The sequence below is a fragment of the Callorhinchus milii genome, unplaced genomic scaffold (genome assembly GCF_018977255.1).
Source record: "Callorhinchus milii isolate IMCB2004 unplaced genomic scaffold, IMCB_Cmil_1.0 Scaffold2, whole genome shotgun sequence".
Classification (NCBI taxonomy): Eukaryota; Metazoa; Chordata; class Chondrichthyes; order Chimaeriformes; family Callorhinchidae; genus Callorhinchus; species Callorhinchus milii.
The window spans coordinates 72,778,712-72,797,570 of NW_024704743.1; the positions used below are offsets into that span (position 1 = coordinate 72,778,712).

The window sequence follows — 18,859 nt, forward strand, 5'->3', positions numbered from 1 at the left end:
CTGCTGCTGCTGTCTTCAGTTAGTACCACAAAGGGCTTTCAGCAAGTAAAGAAATACTTCCTGGTGTCTGCCTTGAAATTGGCCTTTCAAGCCTAAACCTGTATCCTCTTGTTCTGTTGACCCAGTGCATCTGAAAGTATCCCATTTAAAGTCTTACACATCTCCATAAGATCCCCTCCACCATGTCTCTTTTCCAAGAATAAGGAGTCCTCCCTAGCTTGTCTCATCTTTGATCATAGATCATTTCTCTTGGACCGGGATCATCCTTGTTGCTCTTCTCTGCCCTGGTTAGCTCCTTATGTCATGGCAAACAGAAGGGTATGCAGTACTTCAGCATGGCTAGAGCATGACACATCTTGAGTACAGCATCTAGGGATCTGAACTCAGCTGATTCAGAAATATCATTCTAGTTTTATTGTTTATTGCTGCCTCACACTGTTTTGACTTGTGGAGGACTAGGAGAGGACCACATTATTGGAGGCGTTAACCTGCAGATGAGATACAAAACTGAGGACCTCCCCCACCAGTTCAGGTGGACATTAAAGATCCCAAAGCACGATTCAAATGATCACACAAAGTGGTCATTCACTTCATGGCTGTTTGTGGAACACACTGCTGCAAATTGGCTGCCATATCTATTCACAAATAGTCACAACACACCACAGTTGTTACCTGTGAAGTCCTTTAGATGCTATAGACGACATTCTAGGTGCATATCAGATACAGTGGAAGCCGGTTAAGCAGAGGAATGCCGGTGGCCCCGCCTCCTCCCTTCCATTGCCATTCCCATTGGACTGGAAGGGCATTAATTAACAGCGGCTGGTTACAGCAGCTCCCACTGTACAAGGATTATTGTAAATATTTTTACACCATCAACGAAAGTGTACTGATAAATTTGCCTTCTTATCTTGTTACAAATATCATCACAGACAGAGGCTGTTCAGCTCAATGTACCTGTTCCTTGATATCTAATGCGATTCCACTTCACTGCTTGCTCTTAAGTGCATTTTGCTTAACGCATCAAAGGCAGTCTGGTTAGCCCAGCTTAGAATAACACGAGAAGATTGTCTTGATGTTGGAGTAGTAAATGTGTTTCGTAAAGGAAACATAAATTAATGTCTGTGTGATATGAATAGCAAATGCTGGAACGCCGCATGATCAACCTGTTTTGCCATTCATGATCAATAGTCCAGCGTGTTCCATTGTCACAGTTCACTTTCCCATTTACAGACTGCCACTTGTTGTAAATGTGTTTACCTGCGCCATTATAACCTTGGTGTCATGACTCCATTAAAGAAAGTCTGATCATGCATACACCAATACCCACTCTTCTTCTCACAGACCATCCGTCGACTTCAGATCCAGTTGTCCCATAATTCTGTTTAACTGGCTTCAGCTGTCACTTATATGTCTCAAATGGATGAACAGCCTGAAGCTTATATATGGGCTACAGAACCTTCCAACCTCATTCCCATCATAGAGCCCAGTAATGTGAAAGCTCTTCCATTAAAACATAAAAGTGCTGTATGGCTTCTGGCAATGACATCATGTAGCAGCCAGCTTGCGATGTCTGATGAAAGAAAGATTGTTGCTGTTTTTTTCTCCTCTGCTACATTTTTAGCTTGGTTTAAGTGCACACATCATTCATGCCCTATCAGTTTTAGTCACTGCAATACCTTTCTCTCAACCTCTCTGACAGCAAGCAAGGTTAAACTTTTAAAAAAATTAATTCAACATGCAAACTGTAAGGTCTAATTTGCAGTACCTCTTAAGACGATTGCTTAATGAGGAATCAGGAATATGGGTGCTGCTTCCAGAAATTGGAATTGCATAATACCAATGTCCAAGAACTTGGTTAGGAGCTGAGGGCTATGGCTGTAAAACACCAACTCTTCACCTTCACACTCTCAGCACCAGGGGAGGGGAGGGGAGGTTGTGTGTGGTACGAGGCAAGTGTGCGGGGTAGACAGGGCTGTCGATCCACAGAAAAGTGAAATGGAAGAGTGTGGCAGGGAGTAAGGAGAGGGTGGAGACTCGTGTGAAGTATGAACACTGTCATGGACTGGTTGGGACGAGTGCCCTGCTCTCTATATAGCTTCCGTGCTATATAAATCTTTATAACTTCACCCACATATGATTTCTGGAGTACAATACCTGCTGGATGATAAAAACTCTAATGGGATTCCTTATTAAGAAATACTGCATATTGGACCCCATAATTTCCCAAATTACCTCTTGTTTTTAGCCTCGTCTAAGAATTTAATATCACCCACATTTAAGAATTTAGGTACACAGAGCCCTTACACTAACACCAAGTCTATGTCTACTCCAGTTTCCATAAGCTACTTGTTGTAATGTAATTGTGAAAAATCTCTGCTAATATTACAGCAGTAAACCGACAAATATCATGATAAATTCATTACTGTAATATTAACCCAAAAATATATGTAAAAAACCAACATAAAAACATTACTTTGGCTTGCTTCAGTAGAATTTTCTACTAAATAGCTGAGTGACTAGTATGATTTGGTTAGTAGCCTCACATCTGAGTCAGAAGGTTGTGGGGTCAAGCCCCATGTTAGTCTAGGCTAACACTCCATTGTTGGGAGATGCCATCTTCAGAATAACATAAATAAAAGTGCAGTCTGCTTGTTCAATGTTCCAAAACTTAATTAAAAAAGAGAAGCGAGTTTCTCCCAGTATCCTGTCAACAATCATCTAGCTAGATACACTGATCATTTATTTCATGGCTGTTTGTGGACCCTGCAGTGTGCAAAATAGCTGTCACATCTACAAATACGCAGTCACGCTTGATTGCAATTGGGGATTTCATATAGAAAAAGTCAATAAAGAGGTACCTATAATATGGCCACTGAATCAAATGTAGGGGAGTGATAAATGAACAATGATTAGATCACAGCTGGAATCTTCGATGCAGTTTTGGGTGTCACACAAGAGAAAAGACATAAGACCTTGGAGCAGGATGCAGCATAGATTCATGACGATTCATGAAGCAGAAAGGAGAAGCTGGAGAGATCTGAGAGGATAAACGGTGAGGAATTATTTCTAATAGTAGGTGATTTGAGGAGAAAAAGGAATTCAAATTATAACTATGAGTATGAAAGGGGAAGTTAGAAAGATTTTGTTTTCCCAGAGGGTTATCAGAATATGAGAATGATTTTCCAGGATGGCTCTTAAAGCAGTCAATTGGAGGTATTTAAAAGGAAATTAGATAAGTACATGTGAAGGAAGGGTATTGAAAAAGAGCAGGGAATTGGGATTAGGATGAATGACTTTGAAGGAGAAGCAAAATATCGACAAATACAATGGGTCATATTGCATCCTACTGTGTTTTAGATTTACATGCTTCTAATTACCTATGAAGTGAGTTGAAATGTTTGAAGTTATACATGCATATCAAATGCAAGCACTCTCAATTATAATTAGAGTAGATTGTTCTCAGGTTCAATCCTCAGTCTGTGCTGAGTTAACTTATCTGAGTCGTTACGACAGAGCGCTATGATTATCCTCAGTGCCCAAGGTTAGAGACAGGAAACTTGGCCAGGGTTCCCACTCCTGTAGAAATCTTTGTTGAAGTTACATGCGTTATGTGATGACAAGATCAGGCTTGGATACAATGCCCCCATGTTAAATAATCAGTTGGCATTCCTGGTTTAGCTCATAGAAGCTACTCAGATGAGTAATTTGAGGGCACTGACAATAGCCCTAACGGGAGGGGAAAAGGAGTTAAAATGTCTTTAGGAAATGAGGAGACGGGATACAATTACAAGGTAAATGAAGAATGAAAAATAAATACTCTTCTTTCCATTTTCACTGTTCTTTTCATTAAATTTTATATTCTATTCTAACTTTTTCTAAGGTTTTATTGAAACTTTAAAAGTTTTCAATCTCTCATTTCTTCATAACCTTGTTGGTTCTCACTCTTCATTTTTCCTGTTAAAAATGGTTTTGATTGGTTGAATGTCATCTCTAAAGCCCAGTTTTAACATCCAAAAAAACCTCAGAATCTCAAGACTGACATGGGTCAATCCTTGATATAAATATCAAGTCAAAACTAGAGTGGAAGCCATCAAAGAGTAGTATATAGTGAACAAACTTAGATGAGTGAACTAATGAACATATCAGTGTTAAAATACAATTATTAAGGAGCCAGACACTGAAATTACCATCTGTATGAAATCAAACAAACCAAATTCATCTTTATGCACTTTTGCAATTTCTTTACAAATTTCCACAAAGTAGTCTGGAACAACTTTCACAGAAGTAAACCTAAACAGCAATTACTAGAAAAGTAGCCAACACTCACAAACTTGCCCTGTAAATACAGTGTATAATGATACAGAAAGCTGTGGGAATTCTGTAGAAAAATACTGGGGGTGCAATGATGGGCATACAACACAAACTGTCAAAACAGTTTTGTGAAAAGTGTTCCTCAGAGCTTTGCTCTTTTTGACGTGTGCCATATACACAGATGCAAAGAAAATCTGTCTGTCTGGAATTCTGACTAAAACGAGAGCAGAATGGAAGAGTTCAATGGGATAGAAGTCTCACACAGGGTGCAATATGCTTTCCCCAATCTGTCCTTGTACCACGCACTGGTATGGAAATTAACAGCAAAGAATGTTTTTCTAACAAGGGGAATGACACAAAAAGGTAGAACACTGCTTCTCACTGTTTCTACACAGTGAGTTCACAATCACAGATGCATCGTTGTGGGAAGCTGAAAGGAGGGATGAAAAGAAACTCCTTCATTAATAGCTGTAAAGGGCCCAAGTAATGAGAGTTTTGACATTCTTATCCTGCCCTTTGACGGCTTAAATCTGTAGCATAAAATTGGACAGAAATCAGTACCAATTGGCAGTGAATGTTTGCCATTGTTGTTAATTAACTGTTTCGTTTTAATAGAAAGTCATGATGACACATGAGCTCACAGTGTCTGCTCTGCCAAATTTAAAAGTTTTTAATTGTCATTCCTGAGAATGAGTTGGGAGATTCTCTATTTAGAATTGGCACTCAGTAAGCTCACAACAATGACTGGTGTGGAAAATGGCAATATTGCAGTGGTGATGTGGCGAGGGGATGTAACAACGCCTTCTGAAATTGAGCATATTGTTATTTTTATCTGGATCATTGTCAGAAGTCTCTGTTGCTAATGGAATACTCTTCCCATTACTTGATAAGAATGGGGTTGGAAAGCTCTGCATTTAGACTGTGGTAACCTTGACCTGGGACTGCTTGATGCTGACAGTGGATCCAATATCACAATGTCTGCCATTCCCTCAGCACTGACAATCCCTCAGCATGACAAGTTCACAAATGCAAGCCAAAAAAAAGCATTGATATAAATAAAATCCCCAAAGGAAAATACAACTCCCACCATCGGACACCGATCAACAAAGAAATGATTAAAACCTGAAATTTCTTTAAAATTACCAAATATTTTTGTTTCTTAATTCAAAATGTCGAGTGCTTCAGCCAAACCATCGCTCATGAGGTGCGGAGCAAGTAGGAGGGAAGGAAAGAGAGGGTACGTAGGCTGGAAACCTACAGTCTGTCAGAGAAGAAACACTGTATGATGTTCAAAAAAAAAACCTGTCAGCTTTCAGCAGGAGCTTGAGAGACTGGAGTCAGTCAGTGGGTAACAACAATCAATTGTGCAAGTTCAAGCAAGGTTTTCTCTTGGAATTCTGACAGTGTGAGGACAAGCACTGCACCCCGCACAGCATACACACTGAGCTGTGGGAAGCTGTCTCATTACGCTGTCTGCCTGAGAAGAACTCTCAACTGTGCTGGAAGGCTCTCATTAAGCTTGTTCCCCTTCACCAGTTTTTAAACCTTGAACTAAAATTGCTCAGGTGACATTTTGAAAGTGGTGCACGATGAATCTTATCGGTAATGATGGATATGGGTTTGGGGAGTTCTTCCCTGAAGGGTATTAGAGATGCAATTCTCTTGAATGGTACACTTTCCAGGGAGAGTTTGTCTTACAGTTCAAGATCCTGGTTCTCACCTTCAAAGGCCTCTGTGGCCTTGCTCCGCTCTACCTCTGTGGCCTCCTAACCCCCTTCCAACCTGCCTGCTCCCTTCGCTCAGGGGGCTTCGGCCTGCTTCACATCCCCCATCTTGCTTGCCCCACCATTGGCGGGCGGGCCTTCTGTCACTCTGCCCCCACCATCTGGAACTCTATCCCGCAGACCCTCTGCCTCTTTCCCTCCCTTGCCTCCTTCAAGACCTGTCTCAAGACCTTTCTTCAACCATGCCTTTGATCACCTTCCTTCCCCCGCTGCCCTCCACCCTCTCCGATACCGACCCCCAGCTCAGACCCCAAACACTGATTGTCCAGAGCTTTGGGACATCCTCCCGACATGAAAGGCGCTGTACAACTGTAATTTTGTTGCCATTGTTGACTATGTGGCTTTGCGCATTCAGAAGGAATGGTAGTACACGTGCTTGAGAGTCAGGGAGCTTAGTTCCCTGGTAGGAGTCTATCAGAGGTCATGCTACAAGATCAATTACCATTTCATGGGCAGACATAACTCAATTCAGAGCGCCTCCAAAGCTGCCACGTGGTGTAACCCATATGCATACACAAAGCATTATTGCTTAGACTTCTTTGGAGTGTGCAACCTGTTCGTATGCACGATCATCTAAACTGCTGTTAGATCCCCTGTGCAAGGGCTCTCCTATTCCTCCTTCTTATTGTACTATTTTTTCTGTGTGCTGTGGTTTGTGGAGGATGTTAAGTACAAAAAGGAAAGGTTTATCTGCCTGATAGTGTTTTGGAATGACTGAGACAGTGTTATTGCTCTGAATTTGTTTCTTGGGAAGTTATTTCCAATGATCTGATCCAATGATCATAGCTCCTCTTGAGGCTCTCATTTTAAAATTTACAATGGAGCAAAATTATGGAAAATTCTTAAATTTAGTTTCAATTTTAATTTCAATTTAATTTTTTAAAATGAATGCTGAAAAGCAGCATGTAACACTTAAGAGCATCCAAAATTTAGCGAATTGTTGAATTCAGTCTAAATTTTGAAGGTGTTTTTTCTATAGTTGTTAACAGAACTTACTGAAAAACAACTTCAAATTGAACACTATATTTAACAATTTGCAAATTCTGGATACCCTGAAGTGCCACATAAACAGAGTGAATCTAGGGTGAAAGGCGCTATATAAATGCAAGTTGTCGTTGTTGATGTATGTCAGAAGGTTGTGGTTTCAAACCTCACTTAGCCCTTGGTGCTGCATTGTAACTGGTGCTGTCCTTCAATGAGATGTTAAACTGAGTCCCCGTCTGCTTGTTTAGTTGGATTCTAAAGATCCAATGGCACTATTCGAAAAGAGGGGATTTTCCTGGTGTCCTAGCCAACAATCCCCCAATAAAATTGGTCATTCACTCCATGGCTATTTATGAAACAATGCTGTGCGCAAATTGGCTGCCATGCCTCCAAAATACACAGTCATTCAATTTTGCAGTATGTTCTGTGAAGCGCTTTGAGATGTCCTCTCGATGTGAAAAGTGCTACATCAAATGTAAAGATTAAAACAAGCCTCCTCTGGGGACAAATAAATAGACAAAAATGATCCAAAGTATGCTTTTTTAAAAAATACTCAATATAATTGGGAAAAATATTGGAATTGGAAGAACGCAATTTAGGATTTTGATCAAAATATAATCCAGCTTTTTTTTAAAAAAAAGTACCATTTCATTGATGGGCTAATTGAACACATGCCCAGACCCAGCCCATCTGGAAGCAGTAACGCCATTTCAATAAATTGAAACTAAACTATTTTTCAAGTTTAGTTAAAAATTTATTTCATCAAAAACTTGTTGAGGTGATAAATTAGTATGATAATAATAAAAATACCAAGTTTTGCATTTGATATAGTTGCACATCTCAAAGTTCTTCACAGGTTATATTGCGACATGTAGTGACTGTGTTTTTGAAGCCAAACCCGGCAGCTAATTTGTGAACAGCAATGTTCCACAAACAGTCATGAGGTGAATGACTAATTTGTTTTCTGGGTTTCGCTGGCCAGGACACTGGGAGAAACTCCCTTCTCTTTTCAATAGTGGCATGAGATTTTAATATCTGACTGAACAAGCAGATGGGATCTCAGTTTAACATCTGTTTTGAAGGATGGCACCTCCAACAATGCAATACAACCCTAGGCTATGAGTTCAAAGTCCCAACATGGGGCTTGAACCCACAAGCTTCTGACTCAGAGGCAAGAGTGTTACCAACTAAGACAATTTGTCTTTGTATCTCCTAAAATTCCTTTCCTTCCCTTTTACCTGTGCACTTTTAAGATTTGATTTTATTATTTATTTCAATTTTATTTGCTCTATTTATCCATTTTGGAAAATGCGTATTTGATTTTCACTTAATATTAATCCAGGCAGATTGATGACGAACGTAAATGCTAATGTAGCAATGCAAAGGATTTTAAAAATGGCTCTAAATGCTTTTTTTATTTTAAAAAAGCAATGAAGGTTTATAGAAATCTGTGACAATACTTGAGCTCTATCACCCTTTTCCATTTTTCCTACTGTTTTATTTACAATAATGTCAGATTGACTGCTTTATTTTTTGTAAAGCAATTCATACAATCTGTTCTCCTTTATAAAATATTAAAAACAGAATCAGTTATTCAGACAATATATAGAACATTGTTGCATTGCCTTCCCTCATAGTACATGACAGCACCAAGCTACAAGATTATGCATAGACATGCTTGTGAATAATAATAATAATAATAATCAGGCAATAACAGACAGAAAAATGCAAGTTGGGAATAGATCCCAACTTTCTTCACAGGAAAATACTGGGTTAACTTATAAGAGTCAGTAAAAGGCAACAAAGCTGTGGTACATTTCATTTCAGGTTCCAAGACAATCCATTACTTAAAAAACGGAGTGAAAAGGCATCAAAAGCGAAATAAACCAATTTCACATGTGTCACAAACACATCATGAAGGAAAAGGGTCAGGCAATTTTTGATATTAATTATGTATTACTGTGTTATTCACTACATGTCAGAGCACTGATCCAAAGAATAAACAATATTTTACCCTGAGAAATAATATAACCTGACTCTATACAGTGAACATATCAATCTAAAATGTCCACAAAAAACTGCAGTGAACTGAACTTTGAGCATCATTTTTCCCATCTACCAAACATTCACCCGACAGTGCTGCCAGTTGCAACTCTAGCCACCCGTACACAAAATTTGAGATCAGTGGTTCAATTTGGTAAGAATGCTTCAGATAAGCCTTCCAAAATGTAAATAGTGAAATTGTACTGGACAAAGACACTGTTGCTAAATGACCTGAGTCAGGACTTGGATTCCATTGGATCAGACAAAATATTCTAATAGTTTTCGGAATGACTTTTGATATGATGAATTAGTTTCAATGACCATATCCTTCCCCCATTTGCAGAAAGTTCTGGTTTCTGATAAATTAGTTCCAGGCAATTCGATGTGCACAAAACTGTTCTCTTTGGGGAGTGTATGGGCATCAGCTCTTCAGTAAAAGCAGCCAAGTGCAGCGTGGAGGTTTGATCCAGAAATTAAAATTGGTTGGAGCAGTTTTTATGGTATGTGTGCGAACATTGCAGGGGAAAATAACTTGTGTTACAAAATTGATTGCAAACAGAGATATAAATGAAACACAAGACATCTATAGGGACTCATTCAGTGGACGGAGAACAGTTTGTGTTGACTGACACATTCCTCCAGCCAGCAGTAGTCAATAATATTCAAACATTGCCAGACTTGTCGGCCCAATGGGAGTACGTGTCTGCCAGACAATGATGTGTGCAGACAGACTTAGACCATGACAAAGACTGATTACAGTTTGGTGGAGGGGGAGGGGGGGGGGGGGTTGGAAATTACATAAACGCAATTATACGGCAATTTTAATCGAAATTATTCCATCAGTGCCCAGCTGCTGGTAATGGAGAAGGCACACACTTACCACATATTCAAAGACAAGTGTCAAGGTTTCCTTGGTGTGAATGATGTCATGGAGCAGCACAATGTTGGTGTGTTTTAGGCCTTTCAACAAGGAAGCTGTAAAGAAACAAAAAGGAAACAATCAGAGATACAATGTGGTTAGACTTGGCAGAGAGTATCATTTTCTGCTGAAAAGCTTTAGATGTCAGCAATGTATTTAAAGACAATGGAGCTCAAAACGCATTAGTTACTAACGAATTCATTAAATAGTGACTCTGCGAGTAACCAGAAGTGAATCAACCTATAAAAACTGCTTCACCAGCAATTGGCATAACACAATTCTAGTTACATTGTTTAATATTACAATTTAGCTTACTCTTAATACACAAAATACACAGTCATGTCATTTTACAATTTAATCTTGTGAAGCGCTTTGAGATGTTTAAAACAACACGATAAAACACTAAGTTATTAGTAATATTAAAAGCCAGGAAGGCAGATGGCAATTTCATAAGATTAAACAAATGTTAAAGGTGATCCAACACAACTGCCTCAAAATGTTTAAATACAATCTTTCCAGCTTTAAGGATTTATTTGCAAGTCGACTGCGATGAAACTCAATTTATACTGAAACCGATTGCATGAGGTTCTAAAAATTCTCTTTACCTGTGTTACCATGGAAGCTTCTGAATGCATCACAGCCTCACTAGATTTGGGCTATGATAACATATCGAGTGTGAGTCAAAGTCTCACAAAACTGAAAGTCTAATGTCTTTGTGACTTTAAAACCAGAGTTATACTATTATGTGAAAACTGCATTAAACAGGTAAATGTGCAGCATAAAAGAGGCACAAAAATTCTTTGTTATACTTGTACAGGGGGAATATATCCTTATGAATAAATCACTTATTTCAGGTTTGTTCGAATGTTCAATACCAGACGCTAGTTCAAAATGAAACTATGACAAATATCTACAGTTACATTAATAATGACAGGAAATCAATTATCCAACTTTCCACTCTCTGATCAGATTTAAACATGTATTCTATATTGGAACAAATGCATCAAAAATATGCTGTGAAAACAATTGCTACCTTGACATCTCTTGAAACAATGCAACCTTTTTTAGATTTTGAGGGAAATCTCTTTCCATTTTCCTCCTTCGTTTTTCTTTCTTGGTCACACACCAACTGTCCACAAGAGGGCGGATAAACAACCTGCTGTAAGGCCATATTGTACTCCTCACTCGGAGATCCTGTAGAGCAGTGGTTCTCAACTTTTTGGGGCTCAGGACCCAGTTGTAAACTTTGATGGCCAAGTAAATAGCTTTCGTGCAAAAAACATCTGGCTTATTAAATATACCGATATATGCAATATACACATTAACTTAATAAACATAATGTAATAAATACTAAATTCAGTGAATATTAAAATAAAGCACTTAAGTATTTGTTGTACAAATCCTAGGTTCCTCTTAATGAGAAACCGGAGTTTGCTCCTCTTTGTTTAGTTTATCAAAGTTTGGTGTAAAAGAATTCCAATCATAACTGCTAATTACAAATGGACAGTTTTAAAATGTTTCCATTTCACTGACTACAAGACTTGCCTCTCTGACTAAAATACACTCCAAACTCTCAGTGCAAGATTACAGTAAAATGATAGATTGATTGATCGATCGCTGATCATTGCCACCTGCTGCTGTCCAAATATCTTTTGTTACAGAGCTTCTTCCACAAGAATAGCAGGTTCTAAATTCTCAACGTTGCACAACAGCCCCTACGCTATTCATATTAATTCAATGATTAGCTTTTGTAATTATTGTCCGGCCAAGACAAGTTGCGGCTGGCCTACAATCCCTGCTTGTTGTGGAATCTCAAGAATTTAGAACCTGGGGTTCTTGTAGTAGAAGCTTATGTACACAGTTAACGCGCTGTGCAGCACCAGCGAGATTTATTTATTTTTTAAAAATCGCGAGGTGCATAATTTTCTAAATCTGTTCGCGACCCTTTGGCACATTCAGGTGACCCAATTTAGGGTCATGCTCCATTGTTTGAGAAACCCTGCTGTGGAGGACTCCACTGGCCTCCAATTTTTCCCATTAACTCACCTCCCCCTCCCATTTTGTAAAGCACTTGCCCACCATTTAAAAAAACAGCTCAATGTTGTGATGGGAAGGGTGAGTATTTGGGAAGGTTGAGATAAGATGGGTTGAAGGACCTTCTGCATTTTAGCTCTGGTGTTTGTGCTCTACCCACAGCAGGTTTCTTAACCTTATTTTGTGCTTCCTATCTACTTAAGCATGCAGGTTGTATCCAGAAAACAGTTCAGCCTAAAAACTTACAGGATTCTGAGCATAAAAGGATTTTGCAGGGAAGCCGGGTGGTCCAAAGTTACAAGCATTCCATTCTGCTGGGATTATTAAATGACACTCTGCTAACCTCATACCACCAGGATTATACCCACTCCTCAGAAGAGTAGCGGAACTGTCAAAAGGAGGCATTACTAATTATGCTGCTGGAGATTTTAAGAATTAAGTCCCGGAGGCAGCAAAAGACTTTAAACACATTTAATCCTTTCTCAAGAAAGCTTTAAGGGACGTTGGTCACATGGCCAGTTAGCTCATCAAAAATGAGGAGCTTCACAAAGCCACAGATTTTGGCCAGACAGCTGGAACAACTGTTAGTCTTGGTAGCTGTTCATACATTTCCCATTCAGTCAACACGTATTCCTCAACTCTAGTGTACAGCAAATTAGTCCATAACAGTAAATGTCAAACGTCAACATTAAAGCTGTATTGCCCCAAAGAAATTGACATTATTTCTAGAAAATTGAAGTTTAGGTAGGGGTGGGGAGTAAAGTGGATAGAGGGAAAAAGAAGGAGAAACTATATTCACCCAAAGAAGTTATGGCATAGTATTGAAAAGAACATTAAATTAGATAAAATATATTTCTCCCTCCTAAAAAAAACTAAATGGTTTATCATAAAATAATTATGCTTATATTTGATATAGAGCCTTTCACATCAGGCAGATGTTTCAAAGCAATGGATGTTTTAAAGTTAAGTATGAAATTTTGTCTGACCAGTCAAATTATGCACAAGCACTGTACGCCTACGAATGAAGCCTGGGAATCTAAACTCAACTGATTCATCAGGCTACATTATCTCCTTCCACCATTGAGGGCCAAGGTTTCAGCCATTGTATCTCTGTTATAGGAATCTCCCTTTCAAAATTCCTTCATCTTGGTCCTTCGCTCCCTAACTTAAAAAATATATTTAAAAAACTTGTTCTCCTCCGTGTCAGGATCTGTGACCCTAAGTCTCTGGTTCACTCTGTGCATGGTACTATATAAGGGTAAATTGTCATTGCACAAATCAAATTAGAGAGGAATAGGCATAGTCATTCTCAACCACCATCAAACAACTTTTCCATAAAAGACAGGATTCAGTTGAAGATATTCAATGGTAAATAACATATCTGTCTTTTATAAGATTAAACAACTAACAATTGCATTTGATGTTTCCTCATATTGACATGACAAAGTGCTGAACATAGAAGACTACTTTGAAGTCTAAAAACTGTTAGGTATCAGCAACATCCCACAAACAACAACTTGCACTTATATAGTGTCCTCCATGCAGGGTAGGTCTCAGAGCGCTTAACAGTGGTGGAGCCTGACTCCGAGCCGGGGGGAGATGGCTATAAGCACTGTCGAAAAGGAAGGTTTTCAGGTGGGACTTGTAAAAGGGGAAAGAGGGGGCAAGGCAGAGGGATTGAGGGAGAGTGTTCCAGAGTTCTGTGAGGGACGAGCAGGAGGCACCGGGTGGTGGATTGGGGAGTGAGGTGGTTGGGGAATGAGGAGGTTGGAGAGGTAGGGAGGTGCCAGAAAGTGAAGGGATTTGAATACGAGTGTGAGGATCTTGAAGTCGATCCATTTGGTGATGGGGAGCCAGTGGAGCCCGGCCAGAACTGGTGAGATGTTGGTACGGAGTTTGGTCTGGGTCAGTATGTGTGCAACAGAGTTCTGAATGAGCTGGATTTTTTGAATAGTGGAGCTGGGGAGACCGGCGAAGAGTGCATTGGAGTAATCTAGCTGGGAGGTGACAAATGCATGCACAAGGGTTTCGTCTGCATTTGTGGTAAGGTACGGTCAGAGGTGGGCAATGTGGCGGAGGTGGAACAAATGACCGAAAAAGGGGAGGAAGGATAGCTGGGGGTCCAACCGGACGCCTAGATTGCGAACTAGTTCATTGAGTCTGAGGGACAGCCCATCGGGGTTAAAGAGTTGAAATGTGCAGGAGTGAAGATGTTGACAGGAGCCAAAGAGTTTGGCTTCTGTCTTGTCCACGTTCAGCTGCAGAAAGTTTGCACTCATCCAGAGCTTCTCTCAGAGCTCAACCTTTCAACCAAAACCTTTCGACCAAAAGCTAGATATACAGTCCAAGTAAGCCAAAACCAAACTGGCACAGCGTGAAAAGTTTATCAAACAGGTTAGTTCTGATTGATCAGTATTTTCTTATCTTGTAAAGAAATACATCATCAAGAGAATCGACCATTAAGTGCGTCAATAGATCCACCGGCAGTCAGAGCTGCAGCTTTACCATTAAGTCAAGAAACTTCTGACTTATCACATCAGAACAAACTGATCTTTACATGAAAGCTCAACAATGTCTGACTCATCACAAACTTAATATGTCAAGGACCGCACTTGGGGTAAATCAATCAATATAACTGGTTGTTAGAAGTGACCAGAATAGGATTCATAGCATAGAAGTACTGAAGCAGAATCCACAAATTATCCTAAAAAAAATGAGATAAGATGCTTGAATAAGAGAAATAAAAATAAAGGTGTTGTGGAACAAGCAAGAGAGTGAAATTAGATTTGGGTGCGCAAGTGGAGAAAAAAATCAGCATAGACTTTTTAGACTAAATGGCCTATTTACAACAACAACAACAACAACAAGATTCCATTTATAAAGCGCCTTTCACGTCAGGAGGACGTCCCAAGGCGCTGCACAGTTGGGTCATGACCCGAGCAGGGGGGAAATGGTCAGGGTGAGGGGAGGGGAGGGAGCGAGGAGGGGGGAAATGGTCAGGGTGAGGGGAGGGATGGGAGGGAGCGAGAAGGGGGAGGAGAGTCGAGAGGGGAGCTGAAGGCTCGGTCAAAGAGAAAGGTTTTGAGACCGGCCTTGAAGGAGGAGAGGGAGGAAGCGGCGAAGGCACTGGGGGATAGAGTTCCAGAGCCTCGGGGCTGAGAGGCTGAAAGCCCGACCACCAATGGTAGGGCGATTGGGGCGGGGGACGGGAGCAGACCGGAGCCGGAGGAACGGAGGGTACGGGCAGGTAGGTAGGGGGATAGTAGGTTGGAGAGGTAGGAGGGAGCAAGGCCGTGAATGGCCTTGTAGGTGAGGATGAGGATCTTGAAATCAATCCTCTGGGGGATGGGGAGCCAGTGGAGGCGAGCGAGGGTGGGAGTGATGTGGTCCGAAGCCTGGTGCGGGACAGTACACGAGCTGCAGAGTTCTGAATGACCTGCAGCTTGTGGAGGGAGGTGGCGGGAAGGCCGGCGAGGAGAGAGTTCCCATAGTCCAGCCTTGAGGTGACAAAGGCGTGAACCAGGGTTTCAGCAGCGTGAGGGGTGAGGTAATGGCGTAGTCTGGCGATGTTCCGGAGGTGATGGAAGGCGGTGCCAGTTGTAGTGCGGATGTGAGGGAGAAAGGACAGCTCAGGGTCGAACAAAACGCCGAGGTTCCTGACTGGCTTTGAGAGGTGGAGAGTGCAGCCTTGGATGCTGATGGTGTCAGCGCCTGAGGTGCGGAGGCGCTGACGCGAACCAATCAGGAGGGCCTCGGTTTTTCGCACGTTGAGCTGAAGAAAGTTGTCTCTCGTCCAGGACTCGATGTCGGACAGGCAGACTGTCAGGACATCGGTGGTCGTGGAGTTGAGAGAAGAGGAGGAAAGGTAGAGTTGGGTGTCATCCGCATACATGTGGAAGTTAACTCCATGTCTGCGGATGATGTCACCAAGGGGGAGCATATAGAGGGTGAAGAGGAGGGGACCGAGGACAGAGCCCTGAGGGACTCCACATGAGACAGTGCGGGGGGTGGAGGAGAAGCCATTCGTCGAGACAAAGTGAAGACGGTGAGAAAGGTACGACCTAAACCACTCAAGGACAGTGCCTTGAAGGTTGAGGTGGGAGGACAAGCGGTGGAGTAGGATAGCGTGGTCGACCGTATCGAATGCTGCCGATAGGTCGAGGAGGACGAGGAGGCAGAGGGAGCCCTGGTCACAGATGGTCAGGATATCATTGGTGACCTTGACCAGGGCAGTTTCTGTGCTATGGGCAGCACGGAAACCTGACTGAAGGGGTTCGAAAAGAGTGCTATTTAAGTGCTTAAATATCTTAGAAGCAGTCAAATCTCTAAGGACATTAACTGAAATATGAATACATTTAAAATTATATGGCAATAAACACCAGTGAGAATCAGGACAAAAGTGAATGGTTTAAAACAATAGGCCAGAGGAATGAGAGCCAATACCCAAATAAACCAACTGGAGAATATTACTGAAAGATATCTCGGTTGGGGTAAAATCCAATACATTAAAACATTAATGGAGTCAGCAAGTATTATATATATATATATAGACAAGAAAAATAAGTGAATGTTAAATAAGCATTTCTAAATACATGAAATAAAAGAGCAAATAAAAGTGGAATAAATGTTTAAAAATCATTAAAGGTGTACAAGGAAAAGGGAAAGAGAGTCATCTTAGAAGAAGCAAAGGGATTTAGTAAAAAGGTATACGAGGGAAACTGGAAGTGCAAAGAGGATTGGAAAGATGAGAATGTTGAATGAGAATACAAAATACTCCTTCAGCTTCATAATTATGGAAGAGAAATTGAGGGGTAGACCTGTAAAAGTCAAAAGTGGGAATGGAGTTAAAAAGTTAAAACAGCTGAATCATCAATTAGTTTCTAGAACTATTGACTGGAGAGCAAGATCAAGAAACCAGTTATTGATGTGTTTAGACTTGACTGTGGCCCTTGACATATTTAGTTTGTGATGAGTCAGAAATTACTGAGACTTTGATCTAAAGATACATTTGATTTTGATAATAATCTGATTTCATTAACACACCTTTTATGCCTTTGTAGAAAATTTTGGATAGTAGCATTTAATAAGTTCAGGGATAGGGGAAGAACCCTGGCCTATATGGCATATATCTAACAGTGATGGAAAACACATAGCATAATATTTGCAGGGCATTGAGTATTAAGATGGCAGCAGCATCATGTAATAGCAAAGTTCTGCAGGATAACAATAGGGAAACTTAATATTTATTTTTAAGCTTGGCTCATTTGCTAACAGTCTTGCCTCAGGGTCAGAAGGTTGTGAGTTCAAACCCACATCAGAATTTGAGCTCATAATCCAGTCTGATACTTGACTGGGGGTAGAGGGGGAACCCTGCATTGTCTTGAGGGCCAGATTAATTGGTCAGTCGCCTCATAGCTGTTTTGGGACCTACAATGGGGCAAACGACTCCTCTGCCAATAAATAGTGATCACTCACAGTAATCATCTGTGAAGGGCTGGAGAGAATTCAATAAGGCATTACAAAAATACAAGTTCTTTCTTTAAAAGGAAGATATATTTTACCTGGTCAATTGTAGGATCACTAGCCTAACATCATCCAAGGATGCATACTCTACCTCACTGAGCCAGTCCGGAACCTTGGCAGCTTGTTTGATCGTCAACTGTACTTCTATCCCACATCCGTGTCATGAACTGCTCTGCCTTCCCCATCTCCACTACATTGCCTAGTTCCACCACTGCCTCACCCCTCAGGCCACCAAAACCCTCCTACGTGCATTAATCGCATCTAGACTCAACTACGCCAACTCTCTGATTGTCGGCCTCTCCATCTCTTCCCTCCATAAGCTGCAGATCATCCAGAACGCTGCAGCTCATGTCCTCTCCCGCATCAGGCTCCATGACCCCATCACCTCACCTTCGCCCAGCTCCACTGGCTTCCCATCTCCCAGAGAATAGAGTTCAAAATCCTCGCCTTCGCCTTCAAGGCCCTCCATGGCCTTTCCCCTCCCTACCTCTGCAACCTGCTGTCCCCATATCAACCTGTCTGCTCCCTTCGCTCAGCATACTCTGGACTGCTCCATGTCCCCCGATCAGGCCTGCCCCACCATCGGAGGTTGGGCTATCAGCCTCTCCACCCCCACCCTTTGGAACTCCATCCCAAACTCCCTTTGACTCGCTCCCTCCCTTGCCTCCTTCAAAGCATGTCTCAAGACCCTCCTCTTCAATCTTGCCTTCGGCCAGTCTCCTACTCTCCCTGCTCTCCACCCTCCAACCTCAACCCCACTGCTCAGGTCCAAATCCCTGACTGTCCAGCACTTTGGGATGTCCTCCGGATGTGAAAGACATTATACAAATGTAATTTTGTATTTTGTATTGTACGTAATAGTAAAATAATGGAATCTATTCTGCAAAAATAACTTGCATTTATAATAGTGTCCTTCAGTTGGGGTAGCACCTCTGAGTGCTAAACATTAACGGAGCTTGATGCCGAGCCAAGGATAGAGAAAGAATGGGGTGTCAGGCTCCCCCAGTGTTAAGTGCTCTGAGACACTAGCCTGCTTGGAAGCGCTAAATAAGTGCAAGTTATTGTTGTCGTTATAATAATAATCCTTACATTTTGTTATAGCGCCTTATCAAGTCTTCGAGACATCTCAAAGCACTTCATAGAATATACTGCAAAGTGAAGTGACTGTATATTTTGTGGGCAAAATGCAGCAGCCAACTGCACACAGCAGTGTCCCACGAACAGTTATGGATTGAAGTTATTAACAATTTATTATTATTTT

The 18,859-nt window shown here is 41.2% G+C and overlaps 1 protein-coding gene across 1 annotated transcript in view; it reads right to left on the bottom strand.

The window, feature by feature from the left end:
• Window positions 1–18,859, bottom strand: part of cdk14 (cyclin-dependent kinase 14) — a 266,289-nt gene that overhangs the window by 121,374 nt on the left and 126,056 nt on the right. Inside the window, exon 5 of the mRNA XM_007897534.2 lies at window positions 10,003–10,097. Within this exon, the coding sequence (XP_007895725.1) occupies window positions 10,003–10,097 (95 nt within the window). The remainder of the gene's footprint in view (window positions 1–10,002; window positions 10,098–18,859) is intronic.